The 23281-nt window shown below is 35.0% G+C and overlaps 1 protein-coding gene and 1 pseudogene across 1 annotated transcript in view; both read right to left on the reverse strand.

Moving 5' to 3' along the window:
- The window catches only part of TMEFF2 (transmembrane protein with EGF like and two follistatin like domains 2), a 280220-nt gene that overhangs the window by 116679 nt on the left and 140260 nt on the right, over positions 1-23281 (reverse strand). Inside the window, exon 5 of the mRNA XM_081581410.1 lies at positions 7267-7363. Coding sequence (XP_081437536.1) covers positions 7267-7363 — 97 coding nt within the window. The remainder of the gene's footprint in view (positions 1-7266; positions 7364-23281) is intronic.
- On the reverse strand, positions 12085-12173 carry LOC145543930 (U6 spliceosomal RNA; annotated as a pseudogene).

A 23281-nucleotide genomic window follows, 5' to 3' on the forward strand; every position in this document is an offset into this window, starting at 1 on the left:
CTTGTATTCCCTGATTTAAGGCACAGGACTCTCTGAGTCGGAATATACTAGAAACCGAGTGAGAAAACTCAAGAAAAATTTGCATATGGGGGTTTGGTGAGTGAGCACTAGAAGTAAGGCAGGCGTGCCCCATTAGCAGAGTACAGTTTACCCAAGCAGGTAAAAGGGAAACAAGTAGAGAAAAGAGTTAAATTAGTGGTAGAAATACAATCTAGGCTTAGAAGTTTTGTTTCCTTTATTCTGCCTTCATGTAGTATTTCATTATTTTTATATAAAATGGAAGTTACCTGATTTCTACTGTCTGAACTAAATAAAAATTATGAAAACATATGAAACATATTAAAGTTTCCAATACTTTCTTCCTGTATATCTTGGTACTCTACACCACATCCACATCTGTACCTATCATGTCCTAATTAACTTTCACTAATCATTGCATGATAAATAGCACAGTTGAGGCATAATTACTGAGAAAAATTCAAAAGACTCTTCAGAGCTTAAGTGGAAATCCAATTCCTTTCTAAGTAGCCCAGTACGTGGAAGACCTGAGGCATATCTTTGTTTTAAAGACCATGATTTATTTTCAAATTTCACTATTGTTTTAAAAGTCTCACTTTTGGCAAAGCCCAACTCAAATTTGGAGGTAGGTTAGTTGTATATTTTTTGGTTTGTCTTTTTTTGGAATGACCTGTTGTGCATTTGAAGTGGCATTGTTATTTATTCATCTTGCTAAGTAACACTTAAAGTGTTCAGCTTCAGTTTGCAGACCTGACTATTTACCTAGTGGCTCAGATGGTAAAGGACTATTTACCTGGTGGCTCAGATGGTAAAGAGTCTGCCTACAATGTGGGAGGCCTGGGTTCGATCCCTGAGTTGGGGAAATCCTCTGGAGAAGGAAATGGCAACCCACTCCGGTATTCTTGCCTGGAAAATCCCATGGACGGCTACAGTCAATGGGGTTGCAAAGAGTTGGACACAACTGAGCAACTTCATGTTCTTTCTTTCTATTGGCTGAGGGGTGTGTGGGTCATAGACACCGTGTTTGTAGGCACAGACCATTGCACAGACTGTGTTACAAATACTAGTCCTATTTATAATGGTACTTAAGTTGTGTGAAATCTTGAAAAAGTACAGATTATTTTTTCTTATTTAAGATAGGTAGATAAATACATAAAAGAAGGAAATAACACAAACTCTTATAATAGGACATTTGCTAAAAATGCAAACGTCAGCATATTTTTCTTGAAATTATGGAAGAGGAAAGAGGTGTGTTTCCCTAAATCAGGAGCTATATATTTCCCCCTCTCTCTGGAAAAAAAATTTCTGGGCAAAAGGAAGTGTTAAAAGAATGAGAGATGTCTCCTCTTCAGACAAACAGATGATACGATGGCAGTTTTCAGAGGTGACAACCTTGTCTTCATGGTAGAGAAGAGGCAATTTGAGGGAGGCAGCATACTAACTACAAGCAACTTAGAACTAAGAAGGTTTTCTCATAAAGCCTTAGATCCAACTAAAACTTCGGATTTTCTGGACTAGAATGATTTTCTATTTTTGTTTGTGTGTGTGTGTGTTTTATTCTCTTCATGAGTAAACTCACATTAGAAGCCAATCCTAATTATGGTAACTGCCTTTACAGTTCTAAGGCAAGAGAGCAAAGGGAATCAATAGAAGGAAAACACCCTGGGGGAAAGACTGAATGAACTTATGGTTCACTAAAATTTTGTGACTAATCAGCATCTTCTTCTTTAGATATCCCACATACGACCCCAACTGATCCTTTTACTTGGTAGAAAACATCTGGAAACTTTCCAATTGCAACACAATCTTTTTTTCAATTGTCAACCAGTAGCAGTTTTAAAAAGAAATTATTTCAAAATCTTAAGACTCAGAGGCGTCCTAATTTTCCCTATTAAACTCATAACCCAAATGTACTGAAGTCAGCAGGATCTAATGCCTAATTCACTTATATGTATGGAGAAATCTAGTGCCAAGGAGCATCCTCGGCCACTGCCCCGCTTCAAATATTCATGATTCTCCACAGTCCAAAATGCATTAAAGGTGGGAATGATGCCAACGACACACAGTCTTCCTAGTGACAAGGAGCCTTCTTAGATCAAAGGAGCAAGATGTTAAAGACTTCAAACTAAACTGTCTTTGTGAGAGAGGTTCACAAAAGGGATGCCAAATCCCACACCCTGTTTTCAGTTACAGAACATCAATGAAATAAAGGAAAAAATAGATGCTCATTCATTTTCTCTTCTGAATTCTTTTTACTAAATGACTTTGCTTTTCTTCTTTCTTACCATTACAGTTAAACACAAGGATTTGATGCACAAAAACTGAAAAACATCATTAATGCTTTCAAAGACAAAATGAATGACTACTGAGGAATTAATAGCATTTAAGCCAATACGATTTTGCTCATGGGGGCTGTGTGGTATGTTGAGAATAATACAAGAGCAATGTTAAGATGGGCACAGGAGCCATAAAGCACATGTGTGAAGCAAATATGTATAATAATTTAGGTTGCCCCTTTATGTCGTTTGTCATCCAGCTCCATGTGTTCTTACACCTGTGCTCCCTTCCTTGATCTAGTCTAATACCTTGGAAATGTTAGGCATGCAGCCAATTTCATACTCAGCCATTCCTATGATCAGACCCAGCTATCAACTTGCTTTTTTCTTATATTAAATCAGGAATCAACCCCAGGGCTCTAAACTACTTCTGACTGACAGGACCAACAGAAAGTTCTAGGCTAATTACTTCTTAGGACTACTTTCCAGCGCAAAGAGTTGCTGCTGACCTACTTTAGACTTACTGAAATAATTTATCAGGTAAGATAATTAAGGGAATATAAAACTATTTCTAAAACCAAGCAAGAATCAGAAATATTTGTTGAAATCATAAGTTAGTATTCCCAGTGCTATCAGATGGGGCTTTATTGCTTTACAATGAGTCAATTTCATTATGTCTGACTTAGAAGCCCTTCTTTTTTTATAAATTATACTTGGCAGAATGTATTTGAGAGTCTCTTTGATGTATAAATGTATTAGTTTTGACTCTTTTTCAGCCTATATATAAAGAGAAACAATCATCTAAGCCCTTCTTTTCTTTGTCTCTTAACCCTTTCCCCATAAACAGGCATGCGCATCCCTTCACACAGGTGTTCCATTATTTTTGAAGTCTATTCTAAGTAAAGGGATGCCTCAGTGTGAGAGTAGATATGTCTGTGGTGTGGATCACTTACCATGTGGACTTTTAACTCTCTTTTGAAAGCATAATTGTTTCTTACATATAGGTAAATCTCTATAACAGAAGAATCTTTCGTAGCAATGTTCTTTCTTTTCTGTTGAGAAAATCTGACCATTTTCTACAGCCTTGATGTTTTCCATAAGAAAAAGAAAACAAGAGGAAAACCTTGAAAGGACGTCACAGAACATAAGGGAGAGGTTGTATAAGCTTATAAATCATCTGTTTTTTCCAAAACAAAGGCACTAACATGTTATATTATTAGTATCATGGTTTATCAATGTCATTCTTTATTATTTTTTTCCTATTCCTCTACTCTCCTTACCCTTCCCCCATTTATTTTTTAAAATTTTCTTCCCCATGTCCAATGTAACTTGCTTCTCAACTCAAAAACTCATCTAATTATGAAAACAAGATCAGTTGATTGTGTACTGGCTTTTTAATTCTAACAAAGGTTTACCTTCATCTAGAAAATATCTGAACATCATTGAATAGCTAGATTGAGTCCTTGTAGTAAAATGTAAATATTAATTTCTTAATCTAGGGTTAAAGAAAAATCAGGAGTTAATGTTTCACATTTGTTTCAGTATTGCAGTTACAATAATATTATTTCTCAGTAGTATTTATTCACATCCTGTATTACTTTGTAATGTAGAGTTGAGGAAACGTTAGGCATAAAACTGTAGTTTAGTTAATGTCAAAGGAAAAAACAAAGCTAAATACTGACTTGTAGTCTTTGTTTCCACACAGCATACACAGTGTTTTATGTTTGTGAGAGGACCTGACCATGGTTTCATCCAAAATCAATAGCACATCAAGCTCCCCTGATCCAGTTGACTAGTACTAGAGTCAGATCCCTCCCCTGTTGCTTCCTATCTTACTCTATAGCCTCTTGCATTCCATGCCTATTTAATTTCATTTATTGCTTTATTCTTGTGTCCTTCAGCTGTTTTCAATCTGCCCTTCATGGCCATAACTAAATACAATATGTTAACATACAAAGGTATTTATGTAAATGAAAATCAATACGCTTCTCATTTCAGCACCATTCGTTCTTGCTTACATTGGACATTTTTAGTACATTTTATTTAAACGCGAACAACTTTTCATTCTTGCCGGGGAAGTATAATGATCTTCTTGGCTCCCTGCCCCCTGCATCCCTCTAATCTTCACAGCTATGGCCACTTAGCCCCATCTGGAGGTTCAGTTTTATTCTGCATTTTGGAACTAATGTTGTCTTCAGGCTGGGGGCGTACAAGATGTCCTAGCCAAAAGCTAACTGATTCATCCACCAGCAGCCTTGCTGCTGGTTTCATTCTGACCCTGTAACTTATTTCTGAGATCCAGGGGCTTGTCCCAGCCCTTTGTAGCCAAGACTTGGCTCTGTACACTAGTTCCAGTAGGTGGCTATCCAGTATTTGTCCTTGGTTCATTTTCCAATTCCTTGATGACTAAGGTTCTGCTTTGCTTCTTCCTGTTCCCTTTGTAACTGAATTTCTTTTCCTAATTCCAGTAGCCATGGCTGTTGAATCTTTCTGATGCCACTTAACTTGCTCTAATCTCCTTGCTCTGTCTACCCACATATCACAGATCTGAGCTTTTGCTAGAACACCAGAGTGACACTGCTTGCCTGGACATTTTCCCACTGCCTGCTGCAGGCTTCTCTCTTGTCCCCAGCTCTCACCATGCAGGTCTTGAGTCACTGGATCTAAGCTGCCTGCAATCTGTCCATTACATTATTCCAGACATGACAGGGGAGAAATATTTTAATTGCATCTTTGGTTGAATTGTTATGCTAACATCCTCGAGTTACTTTCACCTCATATCTTTATCTTGACCTGCCACTTAAACACTTTAAAACTCAATTTCCTCTTCGTAAAGTGATCATAATAGAATCTACTCCTAGGGTTATTATATAACTGAGAAATAAAAGAATGCATACATATAGGTCAAGCCCATAGTAAATAATCAGTCATTTTAATCTGCTATTATTATATCACTTCTTAGATCTTTGCAGTTGTAAAGTGAAAACATGTCACTTAAAAGTGATCATTAGACAAGAATGGGGAATGGGAAATTCTTAAGAAAAAATTAGGGATCCATGTGAATTTGTTAAAAGCAAAATAGCTGATAGCAAGATATTTAATAGCATTAAAAATAAAGTTAAACTATAGCTGTAGTCATCAACAAGCATTAACAACCAAGATATTTTAAAGATACACTTCCTATCAACGTATCTTAATATATAATGACTAAAACTGCACAGAGCTTTAAAGTATTTCAGTCAGTTCGGTTCAGTCACTCAGTCCTGTTTGACTCAAAGCATTTAGAAAGAGAATAATTCTCTGAGTCAGTCATTTATCTTAGAGCAATATTTATACAACCATCTGGGGAGTTTTAATGAGTAAAGTTTTAAGTCCCACTTTTATGAAATTCTGATTCATTAATTTTGACATGGAACTAAAGATGTGTTCACGTCAATGTATGGCAAAACCAATACAATATTGTAAAGTAAAAAAATAGATAAATAAATAAATTAAAAAAAAATGTGTTCCAAAAATTCCCTAAGTAATCCTGATGATTAGCCAGGTTTGGGAACCAAAAATTCATCAGTCATAAAGATGTCCAGGAGATTCTTAAGAACACATATGTTTGTTTACCTCAGGATGGTCAAACTATTGCATAGACTCCCTGACTCGGCTCCTAGCTGACCACTGGCTAGAAATGTCTGACAGGCATGGAAATCCTACTGATGCCAGCTTTTATTAATGGGTGACTGTTTCACCTGGCTGGGTAATAGCAGTGCCTACTTGTAAGTACTTTGTTAATTTACCTTAAGAATCTCAGTTTTCTCAGTTGGAATCCTCAGTTTTTAATCTACATTAAAAATACTCTAAATTGTTTCAGGTACAGACTCTTTCATTTTGTCAACAGTGTCTTGCCTTAATTTTTCCTGTTTCTTAGCTAAATTCCCTCCACCCACAAAAAGTTTGATCAAAATGATTGTGCTTTTTTTCTCCAACTCTACTGAGGTATAATTGGTATATAACATTGTAAATGTTAAGGTGTACAATGTGTATATTGCAATGTGATCACCACCATAGTGTTAGCTAACACTTCCATCACCTCACATAATTACCAGTTATTTTTTATGTGTGGGGAGAACATTTAAGATTTACTCCCTTACCTACTTTGATCAAAATGATTGTTAACTGCTCTAGGCAAACACGGTCTGGATATTGAAAAAAAATGAAAGGGCTCCTGTTTGCTTTCCTGAAAGATATGTGTATAAAAGTTGTATATTAAGAGAGAGAGACAGAGAGAAAGAAAGATTGCCTCTTTCTACTATTATGCCACACAAAGACTTTGGGTTGTTCACTATGGGTATGAGATCTGGGTAGGGCTAATACATGTGCCCTTGGAGAAGGAAATGGAAACCTACTCCAGTATGAGAATGGATGCCCTAGAAGGCAGACCCATTTAAAATAATGAATATTCAAAATCTGTTCAGTGTATATTTAAAGGAGAAGCTGAGTAACTCCTGGGTGAAGGGGGTAGTTGATCCTAGACGGTGGCTCAGAAACCATTTCTTGCCCTAACAGCTTCCTACTTCAGCTATGGGTGTGCACATATATACCTTCAAATAAAATCTCTGCGGTTACCCAGATCCACCATCTTGGAGCAGATTAACAACTATCCATTTTTTCTTGACCATGCTTCTTGAGAGATGTTCTGGTAAATACACTTTTTCTCTCCATCTCTTAACATTGACAGTATTTGGGAGTCTCAGTGATATCTTATTGTACCTTATCAAGTAATTCCCTAGACAGCTGTTTGGCTGACCCAACTCTTAGTCTAGCTGCAGAAATTCCTTCCTGTCATTGTTGCCCTCATCTTCTCTAGTTGAGAACTGGATTTAAAAAAATGCTGAAAATGTCTTCTTTTAGGAAATAATTGATACAGTAAAAATAAATTATTTACCATTATTTTGTTTAAAAGAATAAAATAGCACATTACCAGACATCCTCAGCATCTTCATCACATTCTGCACCAAACTGGCAAATATCACAGGTGGATGTCTCCTTTTGACTGGTTTCTCCTGAGCCTTCATGGACTATAGGACAGAAAAAATGGAACAGAAAGAATTCAGATAAGTGTGCATAATATCAACTCCAAGACTATTTTATATGAAAGCTGCTACTTTTCCAATGGACTTTTTTGCAATTGGAGCTCCATTAAGATTGTCATATTCGACTCCGTTCTTCCCTAAATTTGAAGAAAACAATAATATGCTAGTTACTGAAATGTAGCGAATAATTCTTTTTACCAGAAAAATAAAACAAACTAGAGAGTTTACTGGATTTATCAAAACTGGTTGGTTAAAAAACCATATGAAAGAATTAATTAAAAATAATTTAAATTGGATGGTATCACCGACTCAATGGACATGAGTTTGAGTAAGCCCCGGGAGATGGTGAAGGACAGGGAAGCCTGGCGTGCTGCAGTACACGGGGTTGCAAAGAGTCGGACATGACTGAGTGACTGAACAACAACAAAATTGTTATTGGCCTAGAGGGAAAATCTAGTGTCTATAAGAAATACTTAAAACTTTCTCATTCCCAAATTATAGACTTTTTTTCATTCAAAGGCTTTAATATATAATTTATAAAATTTAAGTGGGCAGCTTTGACTTTTTAGATATGTCTTCCCCCCCTGCCCAAGATGTAAAAACTACTTATAAGGAAAAATATATTAATTATAAATTTTACAAAACACATTTTAATTGGTTTTTACACTACTTTCTTGAATCTTGCATAAATGTTGCATAGAGCCCATCATATTGATTTCTCCTATAGGGGCTATGAACATATATTTTATTTAAAAACATATACTTGTCACTGATAATAGTTATTCATATTGGTTAGACCATAAATTACAAGTGTAAAAATATGTTGTATACAATCTACTTATAAAATTAAGCTTTCAAAATCAGGAAACAATAGTGTAAATCAATTTTAAAAATTTAGTATTTGAGTTCAAGAAATAAAAATCTGAGCAATACTTTTAGATGAAGATTACTATTTACCAATTAAAAAATATGTAGTTGACAGCAAAAATAGCTTTGCTTATAGATGAAAAACTGCAACAACCTAACAACTCCATAGATAATATTATTCCATGGACAGATTATATACTTAAAAACATATGTTTAAATCCAGAGATCCTTAAAAAGTGCACTTTTGCAAAAGGTTATGCATTTTCAATAGAAAAAGAACATAAACAATTAAGTATGGCATTGGCTTCTAGCATTAGAAGCCTAGCATTAATAAGCCTAGTAAGGTAACATTTTTAACAAATACATCATTTATTAAAGTGCACCCTGAACCTAACATATTCAACCTTACTTATTTAATACGATATTTTCATAATTTATTCTTTGTCTATTAACATGAGAGTTATTGATAGTTACAAAAGTAAAGCTCTTTATTCCTTATTTTCCAATTTACTGCTCTGCAGATAAGTGATTTGATTTACCAGAATAACAACAACAACAACAAAACAAAACCAACCTTTAGAGAGTTGTGTTTTATAGTTTTTCTGGGAAAGATAGCTTTATTTTTTCCAAAGCAACATTTTCCCCCTGTACTTGATTTGCACTGCACTTTAAAAAAGTTATGAATTAAACAGATCAACTTCAATTGCAAAAGTATTGATGGTATAGTTTTAAAATTGGAAGTCTAAAAAAATGGTGTTCCTCCCCAGAAAGAAAGAGGAATTCTAGACTCTGTTAAAATAGACAGCACTTATTATCCACTCTATTACATTAATAGAGGCGAGACCATTAGAGTGGACTATGGGGATAAGAACGAAGCTGAGGCCTCACCTCCCGGGAGCCTGAACAGCTGAGGCCCATCCCTTTATTACTTTCTTATTATTAATGCAACAGAGAAACTGCTAATGGGAGAGAGCCTTTTAGTGTTAGCAAGATTAGCAGCTTCTAGACTCAAACTTCCCATCACTCAGGAAACATACTAACACAATGGGAAGGTCCTTAATGAACAGTTATAGCCACTTATGGGCAGCCCCATCTTCTTTCACAGCAGGGATCCTTGGTTAGGGATCTACTGGAAGTAATCCAGGCGATGAATCGTGCTAACTCAGAGGAACTAATAATAATATTTCTACTGGAAGTCACATTACATTTCAATAAAAGGGCAGTTACTGGTAGACTTGAGATGTTTGGAAATTCTCCCACATGGAGAAGTAAGCCCAGAAGTAGCAGTAGCAAAACTTCTCTCAACAAATATTCTGGGAATAAAATGTGAAGCAATCACAATGAAAAATAAAGTAAAATATTTCCATACTTTCTGAAGCACAGATTTGCACCTTTGTAATAGACAAATCAGCACTCAGCTTTCATTTAACACTATAGATCAATGATTCTTAAATAGGGTTAGCTTCAGAACTTCTGGTAGATTTGGTTTGTTAATTTATGTATTGTTTTTTTAGACGAGTTGCTATCTTATCTTAGGTTGCTCTGTCATGTCAAACTCTTTGCCATCCCTTGAACTGTAAGGGCTCTAGGCTCCTCTGTCTAAGGGATTTCTCAGGCAAGAATACTGGAGTGGTTTGCCATTTCCTTTCCCAGGGGATCTTTCCGACCCAGGGACTGAACTCAAGTCTCCTGCATGGCAGGCAGATTCTTCACCACTAAGCCTCCAAAGAAGCACTCAGGGTGCTATGGCCGTAGACTATGTATTGTTTTTTAGATAAATGCCTTGAGATATCCTAGGAGGTACTGAATTTGTAGTCCTGGGGCTTGGAGATATATCTATATCTATATAGATATATAGATATATACACCCACTCCATATATATATATATATATATATATATATATACATATGTATATACATACATACTCTTAACAACTTGCCCCTAAGCATCTCTGCCTAAACAATACTGAGAAGACTTCCTCTGTCTCAAGCACCCTTCTCTTGCAGTGAATATCTGACTCAGGACTTCTGTCACTTTAAAGTGCACAGGAAGCACCTGGAGGTTTTGTTAAAATAAAGATTCTGATTCAGTAAATGTGAGGTGTATCCTGAGGTTCTAAATTTCTTACAGGCTCCAAGAAACTGCTGCTGCTTGTCCACAGACCACATTTTGAGTAGCAAGGATAGCACTGTGTTTTTCCAACCACAATTCACAGTGGATTAGTGGGTAGGGAAATAGAGTTAGTGGATCACTATCAGCATTTTTGCAAATATTTTTGTAAACATGAAGCAGAAGGTACTGGGACAGAAAACACAGACTGCATCTTATTTAGCAAGTATAGTATTTATTTTATAACATTATTTTCGTTATACATATGATATCCAACCAGGGCTGAAATGTAAATTTCATTTCTTTCTAAAGGTCATAGTCACAAAAGCTTGAAAATCACTAAATTAGCACATGCTAGATGCTTGGAAATCATATGTTGAACTGTACTGTTCCTTTTTCCTGTTCTTTTCAAAGTATAAAAAATAGGAAGAATTGGTGCTTAATTATTTGCACTCATCTGCTGATTATGCAGGAATGAGATTCATTTATACTAAAGTATTATTTTAACCATACATTTGTGTTTTAAACCTTTTATTTTGAATTGTAAAGTAAAAGAATTATTTCCCTTTATTCTATAAAACACTGGAGGAGGGCATGGCGACCCACTCCAGTATTCTTGCCTAGAGAATCCCATGGAGAGAGGAGACTGGCATGCTGTGGTCCATGGGGTCACAAAGAGACAGACACGACTGAAGTGATTAAACACAGCACACATTCTACAAAAGGTTAGGTTTCAGCACATGATTGAGGGAAATTTGAGGAGTAAGGGAGGTGGAGCTCCTGAAAGCATATTTTATATAACTGTGTGGTTTAAGTTGCTAAATTGTGTCCACTCTTTGCGACCCCATGGAATGTAGCCCACCATGCTTCTCTCTCCATGGGATTTTCCAGGCAAGAATACTGGAGTGGGTTGTCATTTCCTCCTCCAGGGGATCTTCCTGACCCAGGGATCGAACGCTGGTCTCCTGTTCCCTGGTCTCCTGATTGCTGCAGGCAAACTCCTGCATTGCAGGCAGATTCTTTGCCGACTGAACCACCACGGAAGGCCATTTTATGGTTTTGTAATATATTTTATATATGCTACTCTTCCCTGGTGGCTCAGACGGTAAAGCGTCTGCCTACAAATGTGGGAGACCCGGCTTCGATCCCTGGGTCAGGAAGATCCCCTGGAGAAGGAAATGGCAACCCACTCCAGTACTCTTACCTGCAAAATCCCATGGACAGAGGAGCCTGGTAGGCTACAGTCCATGGGGTCGCAAAGAGTGGGACACGACTGAGCGACTTCACTATGTTATGCTATAGTTATAACTGATTTAATTAATTCCTATAAGAGTATTCTGGATTGTAACATTACAAGAGATGATCAAATTACTTCTCTCCTAAATTCTCCCTGCCCTCATGGTTTCATCTGGAAATTGTTACCAAAATTCCTTTATCATGACCCTGTTCTGGCCCCACTCAGGTTCTCACAGTGGATGTGCCCGTCTATTAGTCCAGTTCTCTTATGAACTCACTATAATGCCTCTGTGCCTCTTATAATATTCCTAACTTATACTATTTTTTTTTTTTGATTCTTTAGATCAGAATTTCAAGCTTTTTAAAATTTCATTTCTAATTGGAGAATAATTACAATATTGTGTTGGTTTCTGCCATACATCAACTTGAATCAGCCATAGGTATACATATGTCTCCTCTCTCTTGAACCTCTCTCCCCATCCCACCTTTCCAAAAAATATGGAATTTTTCACATGCACAGGGGCCATGCTAATATCTCTTTATCATTCCAATTTTAGTATATGTGCTGCTGAAGTGAGCACACTATGTTATACTATTTCTGAAAACATGAAACATTAATGTTCAAACACAGTTATTCAATGTCATTTATTTGGTTCAAAATATCAATAAACTTTACATTCAGTGAAATGTTCATGTCTTTCAATCAATATTGAGGAACACATGCCAAGGACCAACTCAATCATTCCAGAAAGTTTGATTTTGCCGCCTTCTCAGCCATTTCTCTACCACTGTTCTGTCTTTCCATATAAGCCAATCAGTAATCTGATCTGTCACCAGAGATGAATTATTCTAGAATATCACGTCTAAGGAATCATATACTATGTAATTATTGTGTCCAGCTTCTTCCAGTTGACATCATAGTTTTAAGATGAATTCAGGTAGTTGCCCATATCAGTAGTTTATTTCTTTTTGTTACTTGGTATTCAGTTGAGTGAATATACCCCAGTTTATTTTTCCATTTTCTTGTGGAAGGACATCTGGTTGTTTTCAGTTACTGGCTGGAAACAATAACTTTTATGAATAAAGCTCTTATAAATATTCTTGTAAAAGACATTTTGTGTACATGAGTCACTTCTCTCAGACAAATACCTCACAGTGGGATTCTGATATTCAGATAGCCACACCAGCTTTCGTTTGCTTATTGTTTCTATCATTTTTTTTTCTTTACTTTCAACCTGTTTGTTAGCTTATGTCTAAAGTGTGTTTCCTGTAAACAACATATAGTAGAATCTCACTTTCTGAAAATTGTATTTATTGTTAATTTTGACTGTGCTGGGTCTTCCTTGCTGAGCGTGGACGTTCTCTAGTTGTGGTGAGTGGACGTTCCTCTAATTGCGGTGCAGAGGCTTCTCATTGCAATGGCTTCTCTTGTTGCGGAACACAGGCTCTAGGGTGCTCAGGCTTCAGTAGTTGTGGCTCATGGGCTCTACAGTTCGGGCTCAGTAGTTGTGGTGCATGGGCTTAGTTGCCTCACAGCATGTGGAGTCTTCCTGGGCCAGGAATCAAACCCATGTTCCCTGCATTGGCAGGAGAATTCTCAACCACTGGGCCACCAGAGAAGTCCAGATCTCACTTTTTTTTTATCTAGTCTGAATATTTCTGCATTTGCATTTACTTACTGTAATTATTAATGTGTTTAGTTTTAAGTCTCCCAACTCTGTGTTTGATTCAACATTTATTTGTTTAATTCTTGAGTTGCAGAAATTTTTAATATATTTTGAGTACAAATTTTAGTCAGATACAATGTGTTGGGACATATTTTCCCAGTCTATTTTCTTGAATGTATTTTTTTTTTTGTGGATGTGCAGACATTTTATTTTGATGAAATTATTTTTTATTTTTATGATTTGTCTTTTCTGTGTTAAATCTAAAAAGTCTTCTATGCAAAACTCATATGATATTCTTCTGTGCTTTATTCTATTCTCTATGTGTATTAATTTTTAAATTTTACTTTATGTTTAAGTTTGTGATCTATCTAAAATTTGATTTTGTGCATGATGTGAAGCAGAGATTAAGATTCTTTGTTCTTCCCATGTGGACATGATTTTTCTCTCTTGATCTGTCAATGTGTTGAAATATATTGATTGATTTCCATAGGTTAAACCAACCTTGCCTTTTGAGGCTAAGTCAAACTTGATCATGGTATATAACCTTTTTGCATATACTGCTGGATTTCTTTTGCTTGTATTTTGGTGAGCATTTTTGTGTCTGTGGTTCACAAGACATGCAGGCTGTAATTTTCTGTTCTTGTATTGTTCTTGTTTTGTTTTAGTATTAGGGTTAAAATGGCCTCATGATATGAGTTGGGAAGTATTCCCACTTCCTCTATTTTATGAAAGAGTTTGTGGAAGATTATTATTTAATTGTTTGTACAAGGCTATTTAAATTTTCAGGCTTCCTTTATGGCTCTGGAGAAGGAAATGGCAACTCACTCCAGTATTCTTGCCTGGAAAATTCCATGGATGGAGGAACCTGGCAAGCTATAGTCCATGGAGTCGCAAAGAGTCAGACACAACTGAGTGACTACACACACACACACATACACACTCATAGCTCAGTTGGTAAAGAATCTGCCTGCAATGCAGGAGACCCTGGTTCAATTCCTGGGTTGGGAAGATCCCCTGGAGAAGGTATAAGACTCACTCTAGTCTGTTTTATTGCTTCCTTCTCATTTTTATTATTTTCTTTATGCTATAAGCTTAGAGTTTATTTTCTAGTTTCTTAAAATGGAAGAGGTGCTTGATTTTATATCATTCTTATTTTCTAATACAGGTATTTACATCTGTACATTTTCTTCTAAAGACTTTTTTTGCGAAAAATATAAATTGTAATATCCTTTGAGATTTCTTCTTAGACCTATGGATTATTTAGTAGTGTATTTTTTAACTTCCAAATATTTGTGAGTTTTCAAAGGTATATTAATTTCATTTATCTTTAACTTAAATATCCAAAATTCATTGGGAATCATTTAAAATATACAAAAGAGTTGTGTGGTCTTAAGGACACAGAGAAATGTAGAAAAGAGTCACTCCAGGTCTTAAAATTAAATGAAAAATAACAAGCATAATATAGGGTTTCACTAAATAAAAAGGATTTTAGAGTTAGGTAGGAAGACTTTTAGATCTTTTTACCCAATCCCCATTCCCTCAATGCAAAATTCAAATGAGCAACCTGGATGAGAGTTGAAATAAAAAGTAGATTTGTGTGAACTGCAAGAATAAATTGTTTTGAAGTGATGAAAAGTCTGAAGTATTGAAAAGAGCTCAGCCTGATTGTCCAGGCTTTGAAATAAATCTCTCTGGAGTTTGACAAGTCTATGTCTGGTGTTCAAGATGTTATATATATACTAGAAAAATCCATCCAGAGTGATCTATCCATCATGGTTAAAGAAAATATTCTGTTTAATTTAAATCCTTTGAAATTTATTGAAACTTGTTTTATGGCCCAGAATATGATCTATCTTTTTGACCATTCCATGTGCATCTTAGGATTTGTAACCTCTTATGGGGAGTGATGTTTTATAAATATTAATTAGCTTAAGCTGATGGTCCAAATCATCCATAACTCTTTTGATTTTTTTGCTTAATTGTTCTATTACTGGGAAAGGTGTGTTAAAATCTCTACTGGTGATAGTAAAATTGTTTCCATTTCCCTTTTGTTCTTTTGTTTCATCTTATATTTGGGAGCTCTGATATTGGGTGTATAAACATTTAGTAGTCTATGTCTTCTTTAATGAGTGACCATTTAACACTATGAAATGCCCTCTTTTACTCTCTGGTCATTCTATTCATCTTGAAGTCTACTATGTTCTGATATTCAGAGAAACACATCAGCTTTCTTTCACTTGTTGATTCTTTTTACCTTTAATCTGTTCATTCATTTATGCTTCAAGTGTGTTCCCTGTAAATAACATACAGTTGGATCTTGCTTTTCTATATAGTCTGAATACGTCTGAATTTACTCAGGGTATTTAGTCCCTTTACTTTACTGTATTTACTTAAATGTTTGGTTTTAAGTCTACCAAAGTGATGTTTGATTCATATTTAGCCAATCTTTTTATATTCTTCTGTTCCCTTTTCTTTCTTTTTTTTTTTTTCTGGTGAAACAAATATTTTATGGTATTTATTTCATCTTACCTCTTCTAATAATTAGTTTGTTATATTTTTTGGTTATTGTTTTGGTGGCTGCTTTAATGATTTCAATACACAACTTTAAATTGTAATCTATTACTTCATGAACATTTTTTCAACTTTATAATCATACATTTATCATAGTCTATCTTTTGCATACTTCTACCTGTGCTACAGCAACTCATCTTCCTTTTAAAAATTAGTTTTACTTTAAACATCCATCCTACTCTAATTTCATAGGCAAAAAGCCAGAAATGTCAGTGCTAATGGAGACTCCTGCCTGTCATCATTAAATGATTATCTGATTTCTGATTCACATCTTCTCCACTTTTGAAGACTTATCTATAGTCTTACATTCCCCATGGAAGACATTATAGGCATATGGCACTTATTATAGATTGAATTATTTTGCCTATAAAAGGATTGAACATTCCTCTCTATGGCCATATGATTTGAAATTCCATGACATCACTCACAGGCTTATGACTTGCTTTTGTTGTTGAAATGTCGGTGGAAGTGAGAATCTATATGAAAGCCAACATGTGAATTTCTACTTTGTTGCTTGTCCCCTTTGCATAAAAAAGACACATTCCAGAATAGGAGATGTTTCTTCAACCAGTCCCTGAATTAGAATATAAATAGAGCAGGACCAGGATTGACCATGGCAATGGGAGCAAGAATTATGCCACTCACTGACGTTATAAGCCTCTGAGGTTGTGAGGTCATTTGTAACCATAGCTTTACCTAGTGAAAGATGGCTAATATGACCTGAATTAATGTTATCAATAAATTCTAAGGAAACATTTTTCATATCATTTTCCACACCTCAGATTTTGGGAGCATTACTGTACAATTTGGATCTGCTTTTAGTCATCTCTAAATCTCCCTTTGAACTTCTATTTCTTTTCCATACCTGCATAGATTCTGCAATAGTTAAGGCATGTTATTTTATTATATTTTCTTTTTATCTTACCATAGCACTACCTTTCCAGTCTATGCACTCTTCCCACTTTCTTCTCCATTTGACTCTAGTACATCACTTTGACAGATATATGATTTGTCCCACTTAAGTTAGCCGTAGTATACACGTTAAACCTAATAAACACAGTAAAGGAAGCCATAAACAAAACAAAAAGACAATCTACAGAATGAGAGAGATTGTTTGCAAGAAATTAATATCCAAAATATACAAAAACTTACACAGTTCAATAACAAAACAAACAAACAAAAAAACCCCACACAACCCAATCAGAAACTGGGCAGAAGACCTAAATAGAAATTTCTCCAAAGATGACAAACAGATGGCCAACAAGCACATGTAAAGATGCTCAACATCACTAATTATTAGAGAAATGCAAATCAAAACTACAATGAGTTTTCACTACCTTTACACTGGTCAGAATGGCCATCATCAAAAAGTCTACAAGTAACAGATGCTGGAGAGGGTATGGAGAAAACAGAAAGAGACTCACAGACATAGAAAACAAACTCATGATTACCAAAGAGGTAAGGTGGGAGGGATAAATTAGAAATTTGGGACTAAGAGATATAAAAACTACTACATATAAAATAGATAAACAAGGACCTATTGTGTAGCACAGGGAACTATATTCTATATCTTGCAATAACCCATGATCAGAAATAATCTGAAAAACAGTATATATGTATAACTGAATCACTTTTTTACACCTGAAAACTATAAATAAACTGTACTTCAGCTGAAAAAAACAAAAACCCACAAAAAAACATAATATAAATATGCATAAATAGAAACCTCCATGTGCATAAAGTCTGAAATAAAGTAAGAGGTCCCTGAAACAATCATAATGCCATCAATAGAAAGAGTGAGATTTCTAAGCTTACATATGATTCATAGTTACTGGTTCTACACTCATTTAAATTATTGAAAAGTTAAAAAAATAACACACATTTTATATAGATCTTAATCCGAAGTTTTCAAAATTTAGAATGCATTTTTTTCTTTGCATTTTAGAGTCAATATTAATCTAGTAGTCAGTGTTTTTTGTTTTTGTTTTTTAAATAGATGACAAAGTAATCATGCCTTGGTAGGCATGTAATTTTTTCCACTTTATTTACATAGATAAAGGATTTGTCAGTGATACCATTCAATGTTATCTGTTGCAACTAAAATTACTTTATCAAATTGTAAACAGTGATTTTTCTTTCCGAATTACTTGCATAAATTTCTATCTCATTATCACCAAAAAGCTGAACTTTTGAGTTTATCCTCCAATGAAGGAAAAATTGCTCTTAAAGAATAGAAACAAATCAAAACCTCCATTTCATTTTTTAATTTATACAGTTTTGTCTGTTTTGCCTTTTATATGGCAGTTTTACCTCTCACTTGCCTCTCCCACATGTAAGTTGAATTTAAATGATGGAAGCTGCTGACAGTTTCTAGAAGCTCAGACAATTCTAAGCTGTTGTTTATGAGCCATAGTCATGTTCTCTTTTACATTTTCTAACATTTCCCTAGAAATCTCAACGCCTTTAAAGAAAAATAAGAATAATAAATACTTTCTTTTATTCATATTATAATGTGATGATATTGCACAGTTACCATATTATTGAAATACTGAAACAAGAGGAGTAGCATTTTGGTCTCCTATTTACAAAACTAGCACAGATTAATTCTGTGTGGGTATCAGGGCCATAAAGCAGTAAGATGTATTCAGATTTGGGGAAGGAAATTCATTATCTTTGCTTCTTTTTAATTAAAAGAAGTACAAATCCACTGATAATTTTTAATAAGTGATTTAAATGCCAAAAAAGTAAAGGAAGGTTGAAATTACTGTTACACAAAATGGTTTAAAAGAACCAAGTTCATGACTGAGCAAATGTAATTTTATATTAAACACTCAAAACAAGAGATCATTACAGAAAATCTAATTTTTCATAATTAAGCTAGTTTGATAGAGCTTGACGAGGATGCTTTAGAAATCACATATAATTTATCTTCTGCACAACTGAAAATAATTTAAGACATTAATACAATGTTACTGTGTTGAGGCATAATTCTATTGTCATCAATTAAATCTGACTGATTCCACTTAACCCTGAGTTATAACTAAAGATACTCAGTTGATTAGAAAATAAAGAAAGAGAATGAAGTAAAGAAAGGAGAGATGAGAGAAGGAAGATGGAAAGAAGGAAACAAGGAAGGAAGAAAGCTTATTAAGCTTGATATCAGGCATGGAAGAATTCATCAGAGCAAGTCACCATACCAGGCTTCATGAAACTCTTATTGCATCAATCATATGATAATTATACCCAAAGATGCTTTTATTATACTCAGTATAATTAATTTGTACCATTTTATGTAAATTAATATAAATAACTAAAATTTTCCTTATTAAATGCCTCAAAGGTGAGAAATTTATATTTTATTGGTAAGTGATGAACATTGACTTGGGCTGAATGAGCTACTGTAAAGCATAGTGGGTACCAAATTCTAATTAGAGGACATTAGGCAAGACTAAGAGTTAGTAGGTGGAAACAATAAACGTACTTGGCATTTTTTTGTACAGATTTGTTGATGAAGAAAACAGAGAATGAGGCACTAGTTAGAAAAGGCCTTGGGGTCAATAAAGGGATTTTTTTTAATGAAAGGAGGAAGTTGAAGCATCATTGTCAGGCTGAGAGCAATGATGGAACAGATAGGAACAAATTTATGGAGAAGAGAAAGGGCCTAAGCACGAAGCAATGTCCTTGAGAAGGGATGGGTTTACACATGGGTGTAATGTTTGGTCTTAGAAATACATCTTCTGGCTCATGGAAGTTATCTACAGATGTAGGCAGGAGGTGACACTGGAAAGGGGAGGATGAAATAGATCTCTTCTGACTGCATTTATTGCCTGTATTGTATTTGTACTCAAAAGAAAGGTCATCAGTTGAGAGGACATGATAGGAAGAGACAAAATGTGAAATATAAGGGAGTAAATGTGAATGAAGAAAGCCCAAGTCTTTGTACTTCTTTTCTTAACACTCATTTGTGTTTAACTCTTCTAAATAGTAAATCTCTGGTAAACAAAGATATAGCTTTATTAACTTACATTTCTGTATGTCCTTAGTACTTGACTTTTGGTATTGATAACTTAAAGACATTTTGTGATATAGAAAGTTTCATTTGAATCATCAGATAAAGACTAAATTGTCAATATAGTCAACTTTAATTTGCTTAATATTTGCTTTGGTAGAGGGACTTTACAATCTAGTAACAACCTATCTGTCATGTTTCTCTCCTATTTTCCCATTCCATCACCATAGTGCTAGTTCAGATCCTCATCATACTTGCCTAAACTTCTAACTACCTGATCTCTGAACTTGCAAACTTGCCTCTCTTAAATATATCGCCCATGTATTATATTAAAATGAAAATCTTACATGCCATTTAAAGTTGAAAATGACATGAAGTAATCTAAAGGCAGTTTTATGTGATAGACAAAGTTTAGGCCTAATGCTATGAGAGCTGGATTTGGTTTAGCCAGGTTCCTTCTTGATCCCCAGATTTCTTGCTCATAAAATGAGACGCCTGCCCTGCTTAGCTCACAGGTGGTGGTGAGAAGGTGTGAAAATGCTTTGCACCCTCTAAGTTGCTCTGACACCCTAAGGTGTTAATACCAAAAAAGTGTTAAAGTTGAAGCAAAGTCATTTTTTATTCCAAATAAGAAGGTTCTTTGAAGGAAGTTCAAGCCTGGGCATCACAAACATGAATTTTTGGCTCTTGTAAGTGGCCTTACAGTGATACTGAAGGAGTCTGTAAGGGAGTAGGGAAATATGAATCATAAAACATTATAACAAAATAGAGGAATAAAAATACTGAGAAACTTGAAAAAGTTTTGCACCAAAACATCCTCATTTGGTTTCTCAAATGATAGGGTAAAAGGATTGAGGGAGGAGCAGGTAAGAAGTGGATGAGAAGTCTCAGAAAAATAGCCTCAGAAATTGCTCAAGGAGCTCTGAGCTCTGTTCATCTTGAAACAAAGAAAGCACTAAAATGATCATTTCTTTCTTATTGTTGAAGATAAGAATAAAATAAGAGCTTTACATTTTACTTTCCAACCTGCCTGTTATGGGCATTGGCTTTCACTGCAAAGCCTGAAAAACATATTCATCTAAGTCTAATTTCTAAGTCTAAATGAGACTTAAGAATAAAATTTATAAAAATCAAGGTTTGCTTAAATACATAACTTATTGATATAAATAGGCCAGTGAAATAAAAGAGCAGCAGTAATAATGAAGCCAATTTTAAGAGGTCAAGGCATTTCATAGAATTGGTACTTGTAGCAATATTTTTTCTGAGTTGTCTATAACATTTCCAGCCTATTTTTGCTATTAAAGGTCCAGTCCCTAGTTTTTGCACTCACAATAGCCAAAACGACGGGAAGAATGATAGGGCTGGGATTCTGTGTTGGTGCTTAGTTTCAATCTTGAGTTGGATATAGCCACACTCCTTTTTCCACCCCTGCTTGTTTTATATTGAGAGACCCCCTGCTTTCTCTCTCCAAGTGCCCTCTGCCTATTGGCTCTGGTTGGTGGAATTTGGTTACTCTTGTGATTTCCGTTTCCAGTCAACAGCTGTCTCTCTAGCTCTGGTTTCAAATCTGTAACATATGGCCTGTTCCCTAGCACTCTTGAAGACCTTTCTTGTGATGCTCCATCTCAGAATCAGTCCCACTAACAGTCATGCCAGGAAGGCCCTACTATGCTCAGTTAAGCACTTTCACCTACCTTATTTTGAATCAACATAAGCAAAAGAAAGCAATGAAAAATGTATAGTAAAAAGTAAGGATAAAAAGGTCAAAATGATCCAACCTGAAGTGTGAAAGAAGACATGAACATGTTCCACAAAATGGAAAAAAGGAAAAGACAAAACCAAATCCAATCCACAAAATGGTCTAAGAAAGCTGAAGTGCTGGAATAGGTTCGAAATTGACTTCAATCTAATCAATATGACTTCTTATAGAACCATGAACTCAATCTAAAACTGTAAAGTGCAAAGAATGAATAATTGTGGAAAAGACATCTAGAGTTTTAAAAATTATATGAGATTTTAGAGAAATGTTTCTCACCATTAGATCGCCAAGGATATCCAGAAATAAATGGAAGGACATACATTTTTAAAAATTAACAGTGCTTTATTTGGAATCTCATAATGAGACCAATTTCCTAAACTCTGAGTTTTTAAACTCAAATCACTTTTATTTATAGTTTATCAAGATTCATGGACCTTTCATTTTTTAACATCTTATACCTGAATTGTAATATCCATGGACCTTTCATTTTTAAACACCTTACACCTGTATTGTAAGATAATTGGAACTATATTAATTTCCTTGTTCTTGAAAATTTTGGGAAAAGTTCCTTCAAGTTTTGGGGAAACTTGTTGGTCAGGCTAAAACATAAAATTAAGGTTTAACAGGGACTACCGCCTATTCTTCTTAATGTTTATTTTAAAAATTATACTGTTGAAGGACATACATGTTAAAATTCTCAGGCATAAAAGTATGAACAATTTTGTGAATAAGTAAAAACATATTGATGAATGTAATAAATCCAAGAAAGAAACATTTTAAAAGATCAAAACATTTATATTATTCATAACACTGTGGGTTTAATTTATGGAATTAATAACAAAATCAAAACCATATTTTTGTAAAGCATTGCTGTTGTTCATTTAATTGAGTCAATGAAGTTTATCAAATGACTATGAAATATTGGTCAATAAGCAAACTTGAATGACACTTTAAAAACACAAGTCTTGTTTAGTTCAAAGTTTCCCTATACCTTTAGGATAAAAATCCACAGTCTTTATCATTGTTTTCAAAATCTTTCATGATTTGCCCCCATCCAGCTCTCCACCTTCATCTCTAGCACCCCTTGCATGTTCCTTATGTTGATAGCTACTTTTCATTTTGCTGAGCATTACATGTGCTGTTACCACGGTCTAGGGTGGCATGTCTATGGCTAATTTTGATTCCAGTTTGAAGAGTCTGCTGTAGCATCACACTATTCAGGAAAGGTGACCTAATCTTTCACCCTCTTCCTTCATCCTTGGGCTGTGTTAGGCCCTTGGTCTGTGTCCCACATGTTTTCAGAAGGTCTAGTATCATAGAGGTTGTATAGAGGTTTCCTGATTCTTCCACTGTCCTGAGAATTCTTCAGTGTCAACTCACGTGTCCCATTTGCTTTGATATTCATTCTTAGCACAGTGCTTCAGAGATGACAGAAATTAGTGATCAAAGAGGGGGATTTCAGAATTCCAGATCTTTGTATTGTTGTAGTTCTAGGTAATAACAAGGTGTGACCACATTTCCAGATGGCTAAACTGAAGTTAAGAGACTGGGGGATCATGGGGCCAGTTTGGAGAAGAAATATCAGATACATCCTTGGTAGTTATTAATGCTGGGCATTAAAATGCTCAGGCACAGGGCAAGATTGCATTTCTTAGATGGCCTGTGGTTGAACAGGCTATGTAA

The sequence above is a fragment of the Giraffa tippelskirchi genome, chromosome 3 (genome assembly GCF_054371585.1).
Source record: "Giraffa tippelskirchi isolate mGirTip1 chromosome 3, T2T-mGirTip1v1.2.pri, whole genome shotgun sequence".
Taxonomy (NCBI): Eukaryota; Metazoa; Chordata; class Mammalia; order Artiodactyla; family Giraffidae; genus Giraffa; species Giraffa tippelskirchi.